This window comes from Bos grunniens, chromosome 3 (genome assembly GCF_055505025.1).
Source record: "Bos grunniens cultivar Pamir isolate PY7600 chromosome 3, Bosgru_T2T1.0, whole genome shotgun sequence".
NCBI classification, from domain to species: Eukaryota; Metazoa; Chordata; class Mammalia; order Artiodactyla; family Bovidae; genus Bos; species Bos grunniens.
This window is the reverse complement of record NC_141167.1, coordinates 102,399,818-102,420,340: the sequence shown is the minus strand read 5'-3', so window position 1 is coordinate 102,420,340 and position 20,523 is coordinate 102,399,818. Positions and strand designations below refer to the sequence as shown.

The following is a 20,523-nucleotide window of genomic DNA, read 5'->3' as shown; positions in this document are numbered from 1 at the left end:
AACAAATAATCATACTAACATAAGATGTTCATAAGGAGAAACTGTTTGGGAGGAGTGGGGATATATATATGGAAACTATACTATCTCGGAAGCCCAAACTGTGGTAGAACTAGACAAAGGAATATTATTCAGCACTAGAAAGAAATGAGTTATCAAGCCATGAAAAGACATGAAGGACACTTAAATGTGTATTACTGAGTAAAAGACAGTCTGAAAAGGATACATAGTATATGATTCCATCTATATGATAACCTGGGAAAGGCAAAACTATGGAGACAGTAAAAAGATTAGTTGCCAGTACTTAGGGGGAGAAAGGAATGAATAAGCAGAGCACAGGGGATTTTTAGGGTAGTAAAAGTACTCTGTATGCAATAATGGCAGACACGTCCTTACAAATTTTTCCAAACCCATAGAATACGCAACACCAAGAGTGAACCCTAAAATAAATCATGGACTCTGAGTGACAATGATGTATCAATGTAGGCTCATCAATTCTAACCATCTCTGGTGGGGGATGTTTACAATGGTGAAGGTTATGCATTCTATGGAGACCCCTAATTCACAAACTCTTGGTGCCTTTTTTAAGTATCAAAAGCAAAATGCAATATTTACACCAATATTTTAAAGTGCATCCAAAATTTTAGTGCTGGGCAAAAGAGTACCACATTACTGTTAATAATACCAATAGAGTATGCCCTGTCGTGCATCTGGTCTTCCCAAAGAGGGAAAAAAGAATAAATAACTTGTCAAATAAGCTGCTCATCATCACTGGGACTTTTTAACCTTGGCTGGGTGTTCTATTCACAAAGAATGCTGTCTGAAGCAGTAAAAGCACAAATAAACCTCATCTGACTTTCAACCATAATACCTCCAGCCACAGTTAACAAGGGTTGATTACTTGGGAAGGAGTAATAGTCCTCAAACTTTCTAGTTCCAAGGCAATCAGGATACAAACATAATCAACACAGACAGACTTATTTATAAATAAATAAATCTTATTTGCCATTCAATAAAAAAAAGTATAATAAGGCTTAAGGTTTTCAGACATTTTAAAAATCAATATAAAATTATAATCAAGCTATTTAGAAGAGAAGTTCATTTGTTATCTGATAATTACCTACAAGGCCAATGGAACAACTTGACACCAAGAATAAAAATAAACTTGTTCATTTCCCTCCTAACAGAACACAAAACTCTAGTCTTAGAATTTTTAAACAGCTTCCTATATTTAAAATTACCAAGGCTATAGATTTGTGTTCCAGGTGGCCAGGACACAACTAGTTTACATGTTCCTTCCTAGCATAATTAATGGGTCCCTTTCATTCTCAAATGTCTTGGTTTGTACCATCCACTACATAGTCTTCCCAGTTTTAGTATATTTTGTGCCTGGAAGGCTCCTGTTAATAGGCATATGGTCTCTGGGCACCTGCATTACTAGTTTAGATAACTAAGGGTAGAAAAGTACTTACCGGGACTTGGAGGAATTGCTCTAAACTTGTTCATTCCATTGTGGGGAGGCAGGATGGGAGAGGTTAGCAAGGAGGAATGAGACTTGAGGTCAACTGGGCTTAAGAAATGACCTGAGGCTGCCAGATTCCCCATCAGACCTAAAATTCCTTAGGGCAAAGACTACTTGTCATTCAGCTTCCTATCCCCAGTGTCCAATATTGTATATGTCATGTAGTAAGTACTCATTAAAATTTTTCCCTGGAAGTCTTCCCTGGTGGCTCCGTGGCAAAAAATCTGCTTGTCAATGGAGGTGACAAAGGTACAATCCCTAGTCCAGGAAGATCCACATGTCGCAGAGCAACTAAGCCCAAGTGCCACAACTACTGACCCTCTGTGCTCTGGAGTCAGGGAACCGCAACTACTGAGAGCACGCGCTGCGGCTACTGAAGCCCACACACTCTAGAGCCCATGCTCCGCAGCAGAGGAGCCACCACAGTGAGAAGCCTGTGCCCCGCAACAAGACTCAGCACAGCCAAAATAAGTAAGCAAATAAAAATTTAAAAAAATTTCCCCTGAATGAATGAAAGGTGATTATCAAGGCTAGCATATAAACTCATACTAGTTTTCCTTCAGGCACTTTCATAATTTCATTCCTTATTTTTAATTTTTATACTGGTTTCACTGTTTAGTAAAAGTGTGAAAGTGTTAGTCACTCAGTTGTGTCCAACCCTTTGTGACCCCGTGGACTGTTGCCTACCAGGCTTCTCTGTCCATCGAATTCTCCAGGCAAGGAAACTGGAGTGGGTTGCCATGTCCTTCTCCAGGAGATCTTCCCAACCCAGGGACCTAACTTGAGTCTCCTGCATTGCAGGAGATTCTTTACCAACTGAGCCACCAGGAAGATCCTGTTCACTATTTAGAGGGAAGAACTAAAAATATTATGCAAGCTCTACATTTTTCAAGTTTTAGTATTAGTGACAGTTTTCCTATTATGGGAAGCAATAAAAATAATGCTTAAGAATAAAATATGACATTCAATTATGTAAGCAATTTCAAAGTGAGGCTATGTTTTCCTTTACTGAAATATACTGAAAATAAAAGTTTTTATTAATTTAAAAAAATAAACCTTAATTCCAAGGATAGCAAAATGAGGTAAGAAGGAATAAGAAACAGACATGCTGACATTTAGAAAGTAGCCTTTATTTTATGTTAATTCTGGGAATAAAATCTATTACAATTATACTGTTTCATCTCATAAAAAATAAATGCACCACACTTAGCAAGAAAAAATTAAACACAATGGGTTTCCTCACATAATAGAGGCTAAATATTACCAGTAAAGTCTTAAAGAAATTTCTGATGCTAAAGCTGTAAAGATATACATTTATTTTGTCTGGATAAGATTATTTTGCTTACTTACTTTTCAATTTTTATCTTTAAAAACTTGATCAGCATACAACAACTCTATGAAAGTGAAACTGTTAGTTGCTCTCTCATATCCAACTCTATGCGACCCCATGGACTATTGCTCTCAGAGGGTCCTCTGTCCATGGGGTTTTCCAGGCAAGAATACTGGCGTGGATAGTCATTCCCTTCTTTAGGGGATCTTTCCAACCCAGGGATGGAACCCAGGTCTCCCACATAGAAGGCAGATTCTTTACTGTCTAAGCCACCAGCTGGGTGTGAAAATGGGTTACTTCTTCGCAGTTTGGGATAATGAATGCTACAGGGAAGAAAGTTGCTAATAGCCATAATAGTTTCCCTAACTTAATTCATTCTCTTCCTATGTACCCTATTTCTGAGGATACCTCAATCAGTTATTCACCAGCAAAACAAACATAATCAGTCCTAAATCATTTCTCAACACCAACTCAGGCTCTTGAGATCTGCTATCATTTGAACCATAGCCTTTACAGCCAATTTAAATGCAACTCTCAAATGTTTTTAGTTTGGTATACAGTGAAAGTTAAAGAATAAGATATACTTGCTTTATCAACAACCTTTGAGTTTGCAACTCAGGTAAATTACCAAAGAAGGCATCTTAATATTCTAAAGTTCTGTTTCATTACTATTTCTGGATTACCACATAAAGCAATTAAAAGCATGATTCTTCACGTGATCGGATAAGTCCATTCTGGGGTGACAGATGGCACCCTGAATCCCAACACCCATTTCCTAAATATTCAACTAGTCTTCAGAGGTACTGTATTTGAGTGTGAGTAGAAGTGTAAGTCTATCACTACTATTGAAAAAGCAGCTCAAAATACCTTCATCTTTGAAAGAAGCCCTTAGAAATTAATAAAAAGAGAGATACTTTTTAAGTGATATGACCCACTAGCAATTAAATGCACCCTTTAATCCAAATTAAATTTGTGCCATTTCTTTTGAAAGCTGAGGAACACAGACTACAGTATAGTTTTTGTAAGCTACAGTCTATTTCAACATATTGAGAAAAAAGTTACAGTAAGACTTTTTCCAAATTAGTTAACATAAAAGATAATTTTGTAGGCCAGGGAAATCTAAAATAATCTATCAGCACACAATTCATAAAGGGAAACTTCAGTGTCACATTTCCTTAGATTCAAAACACCAAGTAAAACAAAATTCATTGTCATTTCTAAGAAAAGAGATGTAAGCTACATATCTTGAGAAAACAGATCCAAAAAAGTTTTTAACCCTACCAGAATCAAAATAATCGTAACAGGTAAAAAGAATTAAGTAACCTTCATGGTACATTCAATAGAAAAACTATATACTTTATAAATTACAAATTTTATCATGATTAAACTGATCAGCAAAGAAGTCAAAGAAGTTTTCAGAACTTTCACAGAGCTCATCACAATTTTCCAAGATCTCCAACCATTAAACTAATCAACGTCCCAATTTTCAGAACATACTAAATAAATATAACCAGAACTAGACAGACACACAGATCTAAAAGCGCTGTGGGGGAGGTGGAGGAGTAGAGGGGAGAGAGAAAACTTCCTGGTTAATTCACTGAATAGCTCCCCCTAAGAGTAATCAAGCTCTTGAACGCAGCTGGGAGAAAATCCACACAAGCAGCTGACTCTCTGCCGACTGCTCTGTACTTTTCCAAACAGAAGTAAACTAGTTACTTGTGCTTGAAGTCCACGAATACATAAACCTGTCATTCTAGTCTTGCTCTATAGCCTGAGACAAGAATCTGCAGTTTCAGAGAGCTTAAGCAAAAACAAATCATTTTTAAAAGATGTTTTCATAATAACGGAAGTTCACTGAAGGAAGTACACACAAGAGTCCTCAAATACAGTACCTTACTCTGCAACTTTAATACCCTGCAGACAGGTGTATTTCCTCAACTATATGAGAGCTTTATTAGTTAGCAAAGAAAATAAGTAATAAACAAAAGAAGCTACACACATACTCCTTAGCATTTGACTAACGTTATATCACCTAATTTAATTAAGTACCCCTCACATTACTGACAGCAGAAATTCACTGTACAGTCTCCACCAATTCTTAAAACTTATTTGAAGAATCGTAAGAATTTTTTCATTCTAAAGGTAGACTGCACGTATAAGTCTTAGTACTGTACGTATTCAGTTCCTTAAGTCTCCCTCAAATCCCAAACATGCTGTATACGCCAAAATAGAAGATTTAAAGGAGGCATCTTCAAATCAGAGGAGTGCAGCTAAAACAGAACATCTGTACGTCAGAGCACAAGTGGGCCTGTAGGACACAGGATCAACTGTAAACACAGTAGCAAGTACAGTCACGTAAAACATAGAGAAAGAGAAAAGGACACTTGGAAGCTGAACTGGACTGTGAGATAAACTACATATACAAATTAAAGCCAACTAGCGCCTCATCCGCTACTCTCACCTCTGGGCATTAAAACTTAGTTGTCTTTAGTTCCCTTCTTTATATAACAGTACAAGACAGCCCGAGAGAGTAGATGCTCTGAAATTCTTCTAACAGTGATTCTCCTCTCCGGTCTTGTAAATGTTATTCAACTTCTTCAGATAAATAATTAAAAACTAAATGCACAGGGAGTCCTGGGTATTAATGTACATACAACCATATTCTGACCTCAAAAACAGTATAAAATCCAAACTTTATAGCACTGCAATGAAAACTCTGTTTGATCTAACTTCAAGCAGTTAGCTCTAACCCACCTGCAGTGCAGGTTTCTCAAGGGCAGGGATGCTGGGACTCTGGGACTCTTATGAGCCTAACAGTGTTTTACACATAGCTTGTGCTTAATTGTGGTATCAGGCTGAATATGAGGTGATGTTAGTGGGCCAATATCAGCAAAGTGACACTCTAAATCATTGTTTTTCAAACAGTGGATTACAACCTAATGAGTCAGGAAATTAATGCAGTGGGTCACCATCAGCATTCAAACAAAAAAATAAAATACTGAACAGACTAAAAAATACCAGAGTGCAAGATACTAGTAAATTCAGTTTCGGGAAACTTGTTTCAGGTGGGTTGTTGGGTTGTTGTTTTTAATTGGACTGAAATACAAAATGTTATCTCTTACTATGAGTTCCAATTAATATTTTTAAACTGCCTAGATAGTGTTTTTTCCAAATGTAGGCCTGGAATAGTTTTTCCCCTAAATGTGGACCCATACATAGGCTCTTACTAGACTGCCCAAGGGAAGCACAGAAACTATCTATACAGCTGACAGTCGAAGAACAGAATGACCCTAACTGGCTCTAACCTAAACCACTACAATATCCTTTGTGCCATCATCTAACAAATGAACTCACCACAGATCATGCTCCCTAAGCGCCCTGCCGTGATCATAAATCGTAAATGTTTGCTTGTCAACTGAGCCTCTTTGCTTATCTACGGATCATAAGAATTATTCCCAATGGGACTTATCTAAAAAAACAATTATCCTTGAGAGCATGGTAACAAACTGTCTCCTGAAACAAACTGCAGAGTAGTGGCTGCAAAGAGAACTGTCCTCCACAGTAACTTACATGACCCAGACAAATCTTCTTGTTCCCAAACAAAAGATCTTTTTCCTGGTCATAGCAATGTTGCGGAAGTCATTTCTGAGGGGAAAACAATGCTATTTTCAAATTTAATTGTATTATTTTGCTGCCCCACTACCTATGGAATTAAAAGTATTTCTCGGGGTTACAGTTAGAATCGTCATGTTCTCTTCACTGATAAAGATAGCAAAAAATAACAGCAAAGAATGACTATTTTGTCCCTGTCTTCCACCCAATTTAACAGTAAGAGAAACAGGGTAAATAAAGTTATAAAATAGTTCCACTTCAAAACTATAGAACTAAAGTTCAGTTGTTACCCAGCTTCACAGGAATGTGACTGGATTTTAAGAATTTTCAGTGACTTCAGTCAAGAATAGTTGACCACCCTGTCTCACAATGCTATTATGAAGATCAAATCAAACATAAAAACACTGTGCAAACTGTGCTGTGTGCTTAGCTGCTCAGTTGTGTCTAACTCTTTGCCACCCTAGGGACCATGGCCCACCAGGCTCCTCTGTCCATAGGATTCTCCAGGCAAGAATACTGGAGTGGGCTGCCATGCCCTCCTCCAGGGGATCTTCCCAACCCAGGCTCTCCCACTGCAGGTGGATTCTTTACCATCTGAGCCACCAGGAAAGCCACTATACAAACTGCAAAGTGATATGATTATTATTACTATTAACTTGTTCTACCTCTTAACCCTCATCTTTATTACAAAAGCTCAGCAAGATTCAATGGCATTATCAACTGAATGGACATGAGTTCAAGCAAACTCCCAGAGATAGTGAAGGACAGGGAAGCCTGGCGTGCTGCAGTCCATAGGGTCACAAAGAGTTGGACATGGCTAAGCAACTGAACAAGCAACATTCAATAAATAAAGTACAGATGACTAGATATAATAGTTAGTCCATTATCTACTGAACTGATTGTCCTAAGGGCTGGGATTTCACTTTGTTTGTTCTTGACTAATGACTCTCTACATAACCATGACAATAAAATGAACTGAGAATTCAAGGCCTGTAGATTCACTCCAGGTACAGGTTTGGTATGTAGACTGCATTAACCACACCTCGCAAGGGAGTAAAAAATAAAGACTTCAGGCCACCATGCAAGACCTACTGACTCATAATCTTTAAAGGGTGAGCCTGAGAATCCATACTTTTGACAAGCACACCCAGTGATTCTTATACTCACTAAAGCTTGAGAATCACTGCCATAAAAACTTCCTTTGATCAATAACCACGATTTCAAACACCATTTTCAAAATCTACCTTGAAAATCTAAGCTAAATAGAATTCAGCTACAACTGAGAAAGCAGATCTTAAGAAGGTACTTTTTAACTCATAAAAATACTTGTGGCCCCAACCTCTTTTTAGTCAATTTTCAAATAAAATGAAGCAAAAAGAGAGAATGCCTATGACATATTTATAAGTTTTAAAAATAAATTACAAATAAATATATATATACACACAAACATCTTCAATTTTTCTTATGGTTTAACACAGGAAAGTTATATTATCTTGCTGCTATCAAGAAGTAAGGCATACACCCTCTGCCTAGCATAAACATATCACAATTCTGAATGCTTACAAGCCAACCTTAGGGTTCATGCTTATTGAAGACCATACTACACAAATACCAAAGAGACAAAACAAACTAGCCAACAGACAAACCTAATCTCTCAAAAACAGACCTATATCCATATCCAGTGCACACTTAGACCCTCCTAAAGGCATCTCTTAAGAAATCAATCAAGAGCCCATGAAACTACCTTAAGAAAAATCAACCTGAAGTCAAATATTTCATACGCTATATAATTAGTGCAAAGACATATTTATTTTGGTTCTACTTGCTGAAAGTATCCTTTCTCACTAGCCTCCAGGTATATACACATCACAGGGAAGACACTCAACATATATTACACTGTGAAAAATTACAAGGTGGAGACTAACAGTGTCATTTGAGAAAACTTTCCATCTGCAGTAAAAGTCACAGAGGCTTGTTCCTACTCTAGTATCTAGCCTTGCAACATGACTCTTTCCCAAACCAGTTAAGAATCTAGTCAGTTTTGAAGGGAGAAGGACAAACCAAACCATACTGAATTCAGTTTAATGACTTCTCCAGGATTCAATGAGGACAAGGCCATAGTAAGGAGCCTTTAAAGAAATGCACAGAAATAATGCTCTTTTTTGTCCAAGCCTGTATTCTTTTAAATCTCAAAGTTATTCTATTCTTTCAAACTTCTGTCAGTTGTCAAAATTACTGCAACATATGGAAATTGTAATAATTTATGTATTGAAAGGAAGCAGAAAAGTCTGAAAGGGCAATTATCAAGGCCCAAACATCCACCTTTGACTCAATACAAACTACACCTATACAATAATAACCTACCTAGACCTACCCTGACCCTACCTGGCACTTCATCAACATCCAAAACTTTCCTGGGACAATAGAGAGCTTAATTAGGGAACCTGGGTGAGAGACAGAGAAAAGTATTGCCTAAAGAACGCTTTAGGAAAATCAGCATCAATCTAACCAAGATCAAAACAAGTTCCAGATACAGGTATCCCTCAAGAACCATGTCTCTGATTTCCTCCTCTCACTTGAAAACTAAGGAGAAAATATAGACTTTAGTAGAAGGAAGGAAAGAGAAAGAAGCTGTGTAGTTGAGGACCCAAACAACTTACCAACTACCTTGGCTTTGTGGTGCAACTATCACTGTTTTCACTATTAGCAGAGGTGCCTCAAAGAATTTGGAAATCAAAATACAGTTGGAAGGTGAGAAACCAATGTCGGAAGATATCTGATCATCACAACCTTCCAAGAAAGGTTCTCTAAGCAAAGAGTGCTCTTTTTGCTCTGCCCATGAAAATAAAGTTCTCCACTCACCACTAATGATGGGCTAAAATGTAATGTCTTTTCTCTAGAAGGAGAAATGGGCCTAGACTGGAACCTGTGCCTGCGGCAAGTCTTCTATAGGGAATCACCTGAGGTCTCCTTTACAATACCTAGTTTATATCTGAACTCTGGCAAAAACCACAGAAAAGGCAAGCCACCAACTACACTAGTTAGTATATATAAAATGGTCATGTTAGCTGTTGTCTTCTACAGAATTCTTTGTTTCAGTTTAGTTCCTTTACCTCCAGTAAAGAGTACATGATTTAGAACTCTATGATAAATTTATAATTTTAAATAAACACTTCAGTTTTAAATTCAAAAATAAACAGCTGGATCCAAAATTAACTTTGAAAAGGAAAGGGAAATGACAATTCCAAGAGCTTCTACCAGAAGGAAATGTCAGTCACAGATTTTGAGTTATCTAGGAAAAAAACAAAGAATTAGGTGCCCAGGTATAAAACAAAAGGTTGAGAATAAAACCTCAAAAGATTAAGAATATTTTGCCAGAGAGAAACCAGGAAAGACTGTAGGACATTAACAGAAAAATAACTCATCCAATTACAAAAAGGACAGAGGAAAGGTATAATAGCTTCAAACACTTACTTTGGTGAGCTACTCTTTCTTGAAGTGTAAGGTAAGAGGAAACAATGAAGGGATACCACAGAGTAAGAATGTCAAGGCTAAGGGTAAGAGGCCTGAGCTGAATAAAAAAGGACAGACCCTCTACAGGTCCTTCAAAACATTATTCCCTTGAAGCTTTGATCAAACCTACTGTTCTACTAGAGAAGAGGCTGAAGGTTAGGGAAATTATAGTTAAAATAACATTTATAAAAATGAGAAAGAGGGAATTCCCTCGCGGTCCAGTGGTTAGGACTCTGAGCTTTCAATTCCGTTTGGGGAGGGGGGGGGGGGGGGGGGACGGAGATCCTGCAAAGAGCAAAGCAAGGTCCAAAAAAAAAGAAAAGAGGAAGATTCATGAGGACAAATCTAAACTCTGAAAGGAAGAACAGAAGTATGGGAAAAAAGGAATATACAAGGCAGAGTCAGCAAGATTGAAGACTGCTGAGGAGAATGGAGAGACAGCGTATACACCATCTACCAGTGTATCAGCAAGAACTATAAAAATTTTAATACAAAGTATAAAAACACAAATGTAACAGCTGGATTAAAGGAGTGGAGGAGGTCTGCAAAGAAAACGCAAAACAGGGCAGCATCCCGCCAGAGTTTTAAAGGATGCAGTGAGGAAGTAAGGATGAAGGAATACGAAGGGGGAGGGGTTGCAGCGAGGAAAGAGGAAGGGCTGCAACAGCAGAAGGAGCCTAAAAAGAGAAAAAAGGGAAAGCAACCCAGAGGAGAGAAAGACTAAGATAAATATAAAGCATGAGATAACAAGGGAATACAGCAGAGAATGAAAACGGCATGCCCTGTAAAAGTGCGGAGGTCAAAGACCCAAAAAGGGCCGTAGTTTGGGGGAAGTACCAGCTAGGGAGAGTTCTACCATAAAGCTCTGACTCAAAAGAAGTATGAGTACCGTGCAGGAGTAAAGACGAGGGCCAAAACAGGTGTGCTCTCAGGTGTGATGGAACACTAGACTCAAAATCCTGATGTGATGTAGGGACTACTGTGAAGAGAAACCATCGTGTCAAAGACGACGCCGCCGCCACCACCACCAGCAAAAAAACCCAAGGGTCAGAGAAGAAGGTATTCTTGGAGTATGAACACAAAAAAAGAGGGGACACACGGTAGGATACAAAAATACAGCGAGTGCTTAACCATAAGGAGAGGGTAACTAAGGGAAGAAAAGGAAGTGCAGCGTGGAGGGATATGTTTTCGGAGAAAAGTAGGAGCAGACCAAAGGTCCTGCCTCTTTGGTCTAGAGGACAGAAGGGACGGTCCACGGGGGCTGAAAGGAGTGGTAGAGAGCAAGAAACTATGATGTTCAAGATGAGAACTGGGGGGGGGGGGGGGGGGGGGGGCGGTGGGACACACAGTGGCTGGGTCAGAAAAAGAGACGCTGTCAGTCAGAAGCAGAAAGAGGTTCAACTAGAGGAAAGCGGAGAAGGCGGCAGCATGCCGAGGGGGAAGGCAAGCGGGGCAGAACAGAAGCCAAAGCAATGGGGGCAGGGGTAACAGCAGGAGGGACGCTGGGAGATTACAGGGAGGGAGGTGGGGGTCCCAGAAACCCAGGGTGTGGGGAGGTAAAAGGGCCAACCTCCGTGGAGGGGCAGGGGACCAGAGGGCAGGTTCGGGGGTTGCAGGGAGGTGCGGCCTGAGGGTGACAGGGTTAGAGGAGAAAGGCAGGGACAGACGGAGGGGAGGGGGCGGGGTGAGACAGCGGGCAGCCCCAATACTCACACCTCCAGAATGCGGTCTCCCTTGCGCACCCCGGCCCGGTCGGCTGCCCCCCCGGGCAGCACGGCGCTCACATGCTGCAGCGGCGCGTACAGCTCTCCGTTGATGCTCCGCAGTTGCCCGCCCTCGCTCACTTGGCCCCGCACGTTGAAGCCGTAGCCGGACTCGGACTTGACGATGCGCACGACCCGCGGGCCGCCGCCTCCCCCGCCGCCGTTCCCGGCGCAGTGGAGCCCAGACCCCCCGCCGCCGCCGCCACCTCCGTTCCTGTGAGGGGCTGCGGGGTGAATCCCTTCCCCGTCCTCGTCCGCCATCTTGCGAGCTAGCAAGCCGTACTCCCACCGCCCTACACCTCCACTCCCTCCGCGCGTACTCGCCCTTCTGAGCCGCCGCGCGACCCCCGGCGCGCGCGCCCGCTCCGCTGACCGCGGGACCCTAGTCGGCCACAGAGCTACCGGCGCGGATTAAGGGGAGACAGGGGGCGGGGGAAAAAGAGGACGGTTAGACGCCTTGAAGCCTCCTGGGAGATGTAGTTTCTGGTTGGTGGGGGAGGGGAGAGGGCTGGGCCCGGGCCGGAGCTGAGGTTATTCGACGCAATTCGGGGCGCAAAGCCTGCTGGGGGTTGTAGTTCGTCTTTTATGCTCGTTTTATGCTGTTGGACCAGGAGTCCCTAATCCGGCCTAGAATGTAGGTGACAGATTAATCTTTTGGTGCGGGGCAAATTTAATTTTCTTTTCATTTCATAACTTCTAAAAATAATTCTATTAGGACAGATTTGACATTTGTGATTCAACACAGTGTTAAATTATAACTCGTTTGCTCAATATTTTGTGTCTACATACATCATTGTTATTACTTTCTTTTTTTCCCTAAGTCCTGCCTGCCAGCATACAGAATCTTAGTTCCCCTACCAGGGATGGAACCCGTGCCTCTTGCAGTGGAAGTGCAGGAGTCTTAACCACTGCACTGCCAGGGAAGTCCCTACATACATTATTGTATTTCAGGACTCCCAACTATCTTGTGAGACAACTGGGTCATGAATGAGGAAACTGAACTAAAGTCATCCAGCTATTAAGTAACAGGAACTAAAGCCCAGTTATTTTTGTGCAACGTTCTTTTCTTATATTGCAACTACATAAGAACTGTTGTGTCTGACTCTGTGGGGCCCCATGGACTATAGCACTCCAGACTCCTCTATCCTTGGAATTTTCCAGGCAAGAATACTGCAGCAGGTTGTCATATCCTTTTCCAGAGGATCTTCTCAACCCAGAGTGCCCCATCTATGTAAAAAGCTTATGTAGAGGAAACTATGCTGCTAAGTCGCTTCAGTCGTGTCTGACTCTGTGCGACCCCATTGACGGCAGCCCACCAGGCTCCCCCATCCCTGGGATTCTCCAGGCAAGAACACTGGAGTGGGTTGCCATTTCCTTCTCCAATGCATGGAAGTGAAAAGTGAAAGTGAAGTCACTCAGTCGTTTCCAACTCTTAGCGACCCCATGGACTGCAGCCTACCAGGCTCCTCCGTCCATGGGATTTTCCAGGCAAGAGTACTGGAGTGGGGTGCCATCACCTTCTCCGAGAGGAAACTATAGTCTCGGTAATTTAGACCTGGATATTAGAGTGGCCAAGTAATAATTTCAATTGAGTAGTGATTTTGTTTTCTGGGTTTTTTTTTTAGTTTTAAAATGTTCATTTTTTTTTCTTACTGAAATATAGTGATTTACAATATTATGTAAGTTTCAGGGATACAACATAGTGATTCACAAGTTTTAAAGATTATACTCCATTTATAGTTATTATAAAATATTGGCTATGTTCCCAGTGCTGCTCAATATATCCTTGTAACTTACTTATTTTATACCCAGTAGTTTGTACCTCTTAATTCCCAACCCCTATCACGCTCCTCCTACCTTCCCTCTCCACACTGGTAACACTAGTTTGTTTTCTGTATCTGAGAGTTTATTTGTTTCTTTCTTTCTTTCTTTTAAGAATCTGTTCCTTTTTTATTATATTCATTACTGTGTTTTATGTCTTAGATTTCATATATAAATGATAACGTAGTATTGAGCAATGATTTTGAAGTTACCTTTATTTCAAATTCATTTTGTTTCCCCCAACAGCACAGTAGTGTTCTTTGCAAATAGCAGTAATTGATGTTTTTTGGCTTAGAAACACAAACACAAGCTTATAAATATTGTGCAGAATGCCTGGCAAGCCAAGTAAGAAGAACAAGAACAAAAATATGAAAAATAGCTTGCTTAAGCACTTACTGCTCAAGTCTGGCAAGCTAATAAGCCTGTTAGTTTCATGAATGCTGAAAAAAGATCCAAGATTCCTGGGTCAGAGACAAAGGAATTTTATTCATGACAGGAGCAACAACTTCAGCCCCTTTGTATTAATTCCTCTTGCCCCACCAAGTGCCACGAGGATAACATGAAGGCTCAGATGAATGCTGTGCACTTGGTGGATTTAAACTCCACAGTTGAGGAACAGTGATCTTGGGGAACCTACACTATTCTGTAGGGAGTAGTAAACAAATGTATTCTTTATCCTGGAGGGAGAGCTTATTTCGTTCCTCACGTCTGCTCACTGTAAACATAACCCTGAGAAATGACCCTGGTAAAAAATGGTCAGGGCCTTGCATTCTTGTCATATGCAGGAAGGTGGATTTGGGTATGTGCATGCTCAGTTGTTTCTGACTTATTGCAACCTTATGGACTGTAGTCTGCCAAGCTCCTCTGACCATGGAAATTTTCAGGCAAGAATACTGGAACAGGTTGCCATTTCCTACTCCAGGGATCAAACCCACGTCTCTTGCAGATTCTTTACTAATGTGCCACCTGCGACGCCCCAGGAAGGTGGGTAAAAAGCATAAAAAACCCGTGAAGGATTGTCTCTCTCCACATTACTATGTGCCAGACACTAAGCACTCAACACTAAATACTTTATAATTTCATTTAGTGCTTACAACTCTTTAATGTTCTGTATTTCATAGATTAAGTAAACAGGCATAGAGAGCTCACACAGCTAACAAGCTATGAATCTAGGAAAAACAACAGGGATACATAGTTAGAAGAGAATAAAAGTTAATTTACAGAGGTTTGATGACTTGTAAAAGCAACAAGCAACCCCTCCAAAGAATTTATGGACTATATAAGCGCACCCGGGAGAAAAGCAGTAGAATAGGGAATTCCCTGATGACTCTGCTTTCACTGCTGAGGGTACTGGTTCAGTCCCTGGTCAGGGAACTAAGATCCCACAAGCCAAGAGATGCAGCCAAAAAAACAACCCCAGTAGAATAACTAAGATATCTTATTAAAATGTGGGATGAGGACTCAAAGTTATTGTATTATAACATAAAATTAATGTGCCATATTTTATAACCAAGCTAATGAAGAGGGGTCTTGAATAGTTAAATAAATATGGAAATGAATAGAAGTTGGAATGAGAATTTTGCTCCAAAATAATAATGGCATTTAGATTGAACATGAATCATTTGGTTTGAACAGAGCACTGGATGGGAAGAAATTTATCCAACAAAGCAAGGCATCAGAGAAAGGAAAAGAGAACTTGCACTAAAAGAGCTGGGCTTTTTTTTTTTCTTCATTTGTGTATTTGTCAAAGATATACTGAATGCCTATCTGCTTTACACTCTGTAATAGTGGCTAGGGATCCAAACATGGTATCTACAAACTCCATGAAGGCAATATGACATGATCAAACCTACAAATGTGCATGCTCCTTGATCTGTTGGTTCCACTTACAGAAGTTCATTCTACTGTCACACTTGCACATGTGTGAAATGACATTTTTGTGAAGTTAGTCACTGCAGTATTGTTTGTCTTCACAAAAGCTAGGAAATAATGTTCATTGGTTAAGATACAGCCACAATGAAAAACTGAAAAACTGTAAGTAAAGAATAAGGAAGTTCTTTACCAAAGAGGAATGACCTCATGGACACTAGACACAATTAAATGAAAAGGTGCAGTCTGTAGAGTATGATACCACTTCTGCATAAAAGGGAACCATCAGTTCAGTTCAGTTCGGTCGCTCAGTGTTGTCCGACCCTTTGCGACCCCATGAATCACAGCATGCCAGGCCTCCCTGTCCATCACCAACTCCCAGAGTTCACCCAGACTCACATCCATCGAGTCAGTGATGCCATCCAGCCATCTCATCCTCTGTTGTCCCCTTCTCCTCCTGCCCCCAATCCCTCCCAGCATCAGAGTCTTTTCCAATGAGTCAACTCTTTGAATGAGGTGGCCAAAGTACTGGAGTTTCAGCTTTAGCATCATTCCTTCCAAAGAAATCCCAGGGCTGATCTCCTTCAGAATGGACTGGTTGGATCTCCTTGCAGTCCAAGGGACTCTCAAGAGTCTTCTCCAACACCACAGTTCAAAAACATCAATTCTTCGGCGCTCAGCCTTCTTCACAGTCCAACTCTCACATCCATACATGACCACAGGAAGAACCATAGCCTTGACTAGACGGACCTTTGTTGGCAAAGTAATGTCTCTGCTTTTCAATACCTTATCTAGGTTGGTCATAACTTTCCTTCCAAGGAGTAAGCGTCTTTTAATTTCATGGCTGCAGTCACCATCTGCAGTGATTTTGGAGCCCCCAAAAATAAAGTCTGACACTGTTTCCACTGTTTCCCCATCTATTTCCCATGAAGTGATGGGACCGGATGCCATGATCTTCATTTTCTGAATGTTGAGCTTTAGGCCAACCTTTTCACTCTCCACTTTCACTTTCATCAAGAGGCTTTTGAGTTCCTCTTCACTTTCTGCCATAAGGGTGGTGTCATCTGCATATCTGAGGTTATTGATATTTCTCCCGGCAATCTTGATTCCAGCTTGTGTTTCTTCCAGTCCAGCGTTTCTCATGATGTACTCTGCATATAAGTTAAATAAGCAGGGTGACAATATACAGCCTTGACGTACTCCTTTTCCTATTTGGAACCAGTCTATTGTTCCATGTCCAGTTCTAACTGTTGCTTTCTGACCTGCATACAGATTTCTCAAGAGGCAGGTCAGGTGGTCTGGTATTCCCATCTCTTTCAGAATTTTCCACAGTTTATTGTGATCCACACAGTCAAAGGCTTTGGCACAGTCAATAAAGCAGAAATAGATGTTTTTCTGGAACTCTCTTGCTTTTTCCATGATCCAGCGGATGTTGGCAATGTGATCTCTGGTTCCTCTGCCTTTTCTCAAACCAGCTTGAACATCAGGAAGTTCACGGTTCACGTATTGCTGAAGCCTGGCTTGGAGAATTTTGAGCATTACTTTACTAGCGTGTGAAATGATAGATATGTTTATATCTCTGGAAGTATTCACAAGAAGGTCTTCCCAGGTGGCACAGTAGTAAAGAATCCGCCTGCCAATTCAGGAGATGCAGGAAACTCAGGTTCAATCCCTGGATTGGGAATATCCCCTGGAGTAGGAAATGGCAAACCACTCCAGTATTCTTGCCTGGAAAATTCCATGGACAGAGGAGCCTGACAGGCTACAGTCCATGGGTCGCAAAGAGTCAGACAAGACTGAGCCCACACACACACATTCACAAGAAACCAATAACATTGATCGCCTCTGGGAAAGGGGACCGGACAACTGCGGGGAGCAGGGAGGACAGGAGTGGGAGACATGTCACTATATGCCATTTTGTAAGTTCTTTTAGATAGATGAATGTGTTGCCTGTTCACAAAATAAATACAGAAAATACTTCGAAGGATCAGATTGGAAGAAAAGGTGATCAGAGCATCAAAATCGGAAAATAAAATAAGACACCATTACCACTCTCAAGAATCTAGCAAGAGAGACAGCAAAAGAAAAAGTGATTACAGTACAAGCCTTGGCACTCCTGAGCAATGAGAGCTGTGACAGAGGCTGCGCCAGCTGCTCAGAGTGCACACCGGAGAGGGCTTCCACACGGAACGGCTGACTGATCGTAGAGGAGTTAGCCAGGCAGGGAAGGGTAGAGGTGGAAGGGCATTCTGCCAAGGCAGAGAGAGTTTTTTTCAGCTTTTTATTTTGTATGGTGTGTAACTGATTAATGATATTGTGACAGTTTTAGGTGAACATCAAAGGGACTCAGCCATACATACACATGTATCCATTCTTCCCCAAACTTTCCTCCCATCCAGGCCACCACACAACACTGAGCAGAGTTCCATGTGCTGTCCTTGACAGCTATCCATTTTATATTTTATTTTTTATTATTATTTTTTTTACTTCCAAAGGCATAAGTCTGAAGTTTTATTGAGGACAAAATTATGTTCCCTAGAAATGACAGCTGAATAAAAAAGGACAAGTGGCTCCTGGATTTAAGAGGTCATTGTTCCAGATTAGAGGGATTAAAAGTTGAAGGATGTCACCTGGGAGTTAAAGTACATAGGAGAGATAACAGGCATTTTACAGCGGCAGAGAATTTAAACATTACTTTGCAAGTTGAAAAGAAAGGCTCAAGAATTGTAGTTTGTTACATTAGAGTGGTAAAAAGCCAAAAATGTAGAGGCACCAAGTATAGTTCACCACTTTTTCTCTGGTAAAAAACAAAAAGAATTTCCCAAAGGGCTAAGTTTTGAGTGTTTCAGCTAGACATCTCAGGATCACACAATTTTTAAATGCAACATCTGTCCTGGATATATCAAAAAACTATCTTCTTTTATTCTGCCAATGCGTAGATCAATGTGATGGTTCAGGTATTCTCCAGAAGTTCGCAGGTTCTTACCAGATTCTCCTCTTTACCCTCTCTGTGGTGTTGGCATCAACAGCTTTCCTCTTTCTAAGTAAGGAGTCCTTATATTCAGCTCTGTGGACTTTAAACTTGGAAACTGCCTTCATTTTATTTCACAAACTAAATGAAGAGGAAAATTAACCATTTATCACATCTAATTTGGGACATGCAATTGAAACTGACGTAGCCTCCCTACCCTTAGTCACCTGGTGGACCAAAGATCCTGACCAACTTACTGAGAAGCAATAAACTGCATGCAGCAAACAGATACCACTCAGAAGTGGAAATCACTGCTAAACTTTAGATTATAGCTAGTTTTGCTCAAATGCATAGTGAGAGATGATTCAGGCAACACAGCACATACCATTACCTACACGTGCATTTCCCATCTTTCCGACAAAAGTTGGAATACCTCTAAAAAATCACTGAATAAAAATTTCCTGTTAAATATATAGTGTTATTTAATTTGAAGCATTACTTTTTTATAGCAATACTTAAGAACGGACTTGACCCTTAAAGCCTTACTCCAGTGAAAATAGATCTCCTTCTTGCCATCTCCCTTATTCTTTTTCCAGCATACAATGCCTTCCTGAACAAGATGCAGACAGTTTCGGTTGTTTATGTACCAACTCTAGGTACACAGTCAGGTAATGAACATCATCTGTATCTCGAAAAGTTCAGGTATCACCCTCATTCACCTCTATTCACCTTCTCTTTCCTTTCCTCCTTTACTTCTAGGTTCTTACACATCCACACGTTCTCCCCCTCCTTTCATGAGTCCACAACCCCCACAAGCTCAGAATCAGCTGCAACACTGGCTGTGGAGTATAAGACACTAACTTCTGCCTGGACAAGTCTTTAACTATAGGAGATTTCTAGCCCCAGATCAGGTGCCTAGCAGGAACCTCTACACTCACACACCTTCAAGCAAGGCTTCTGAGAACTGTAAATAAAGCATTCTAAGCTGTTTTATATTAAAGTGGCATGCTGGATTGCGTTTTAAGTATCAACTGTCAGTTCTTAATTCTAGGAAAACAGAAAAGTGAAAGGAAATACCCCATTTACATACTATTCCAGTTTTTAATCAAGCTCTGCAGATTTACTCCATGAACCTAGGGATAGCAATGTCCCAAATGGACTTTTTAAGTACTTGGCCACTTACTTGCCCCAGACTCTAGAGTGACTCTAGAGTCCACTCTACTGGTTGCCCCTGAATATGTGAGGTAAGAGCTTCCTAGCAGTAAAACAAGACAAGAGACGGGATGTATCCAAAACGTGTTTATTGGGATGGTTTCCCATTCGTCTTGATACAGGGTACTTTTAGTGCTGCTTCCGTCTGAAGGAGCATCCTTCTGTAAGCCTTGCTTTTTTCTCCTGCAGGCTGGCAGAGGACAGTAGAGTAGCCAACACACAAAACTACTACTGTTTGTGCATGGCTAAAAACGGTGGTGATTTTATAGCATCCAAGGCATTTTACATCCGTGAAGTAGGAATTGGGGCTCTGCACCAGGTGCTTCTTCTTGTGTTTCTTCTTCTCCTCTTCTGGAGAGGGATGAAGAAGACTCTTTGCAAGAGGCATGTTCTCATGAGGTTGTCACTGCTGGAAAGTTATCCATTTTAAATATGGCAGGACACACAGAGATTTGTAAGAACATGGAACAATGTGAGAACTGCAAGCTAGAGCAGAAGTGACAGGGAGGAAGTGGGCACAGAGGAGACAGGAGAAGTGGGCAAGAATCAGATCCGGGAGGGTTGCAGATACTGAAGAGGGTGCCCAGGAGTTTGGATGTCATTCCAAAGTACTTGGGGGCCTCTGAATGCTTTTGAGCTGAGCAGCAGTATCATCAGATCTGTGCTTCAGAAGGTTCATTCTGTGCAGTGTGGAGATAGAATGAGATAGATCAGTTAAGAAGCGACTGCAGTGATTCAGGTGACAATTGATGAGACTCGAGCTAGGGCAGTGGTGATGGAGGGGAGAAAAGCTAAAGAAAAAGGACTTGGTGACCATTTGGCTCTTAGGTGGGTGGGGGAAGAAAGAATGATGACTTGCCAGCGGGATTCTTTAAGAGCAGGCATGAAACGGAAGAGGAAAAAGTTTGGGCGG

The 20,523-nt window shown here is 41.0% G+C and overlaps 1 protein-coding gene and 1 pseudogene across 5 annotated transcripts in view; both read right to left on the bottom strand.

Annotated features, from left to right (window-relative positions):
* SNX27 (sorting nexin 27) overlaps nt 1-12,150 on the bottom strand; it is a 79,713-nt gene extending 67,563 nt beyond the window's left edge. For all 5 annotated transcript variants that reach the window (XR_015161009.1, XR_015161010.1, XM_086392681.1 and 2 more), the window contains exon 1: nt 11,688-12,150. Coding sequence is in view for 2 of the 5 variants with exons in the window: in XM_086392681.1 (XP_086248807.1) it covers nt 11,688-11,998 (311 nt within the window). In the remaining 3 variants the exon portion in view is untranslated. The remainder of the gene's footprint in view (nt 1-11,687) is intronic.
* A 7,577-nt stretch (nt 12,151-19,727) lies between these two features.
* Nucleotides 19,728-20,118, bottom strand: LOC147376460 (small ribosomal subunit protein eS27 pseudogene; annotated as a pseudogene).
* Nucleotides 20,119-20,523: the final 405 nt, after the last annotated feature.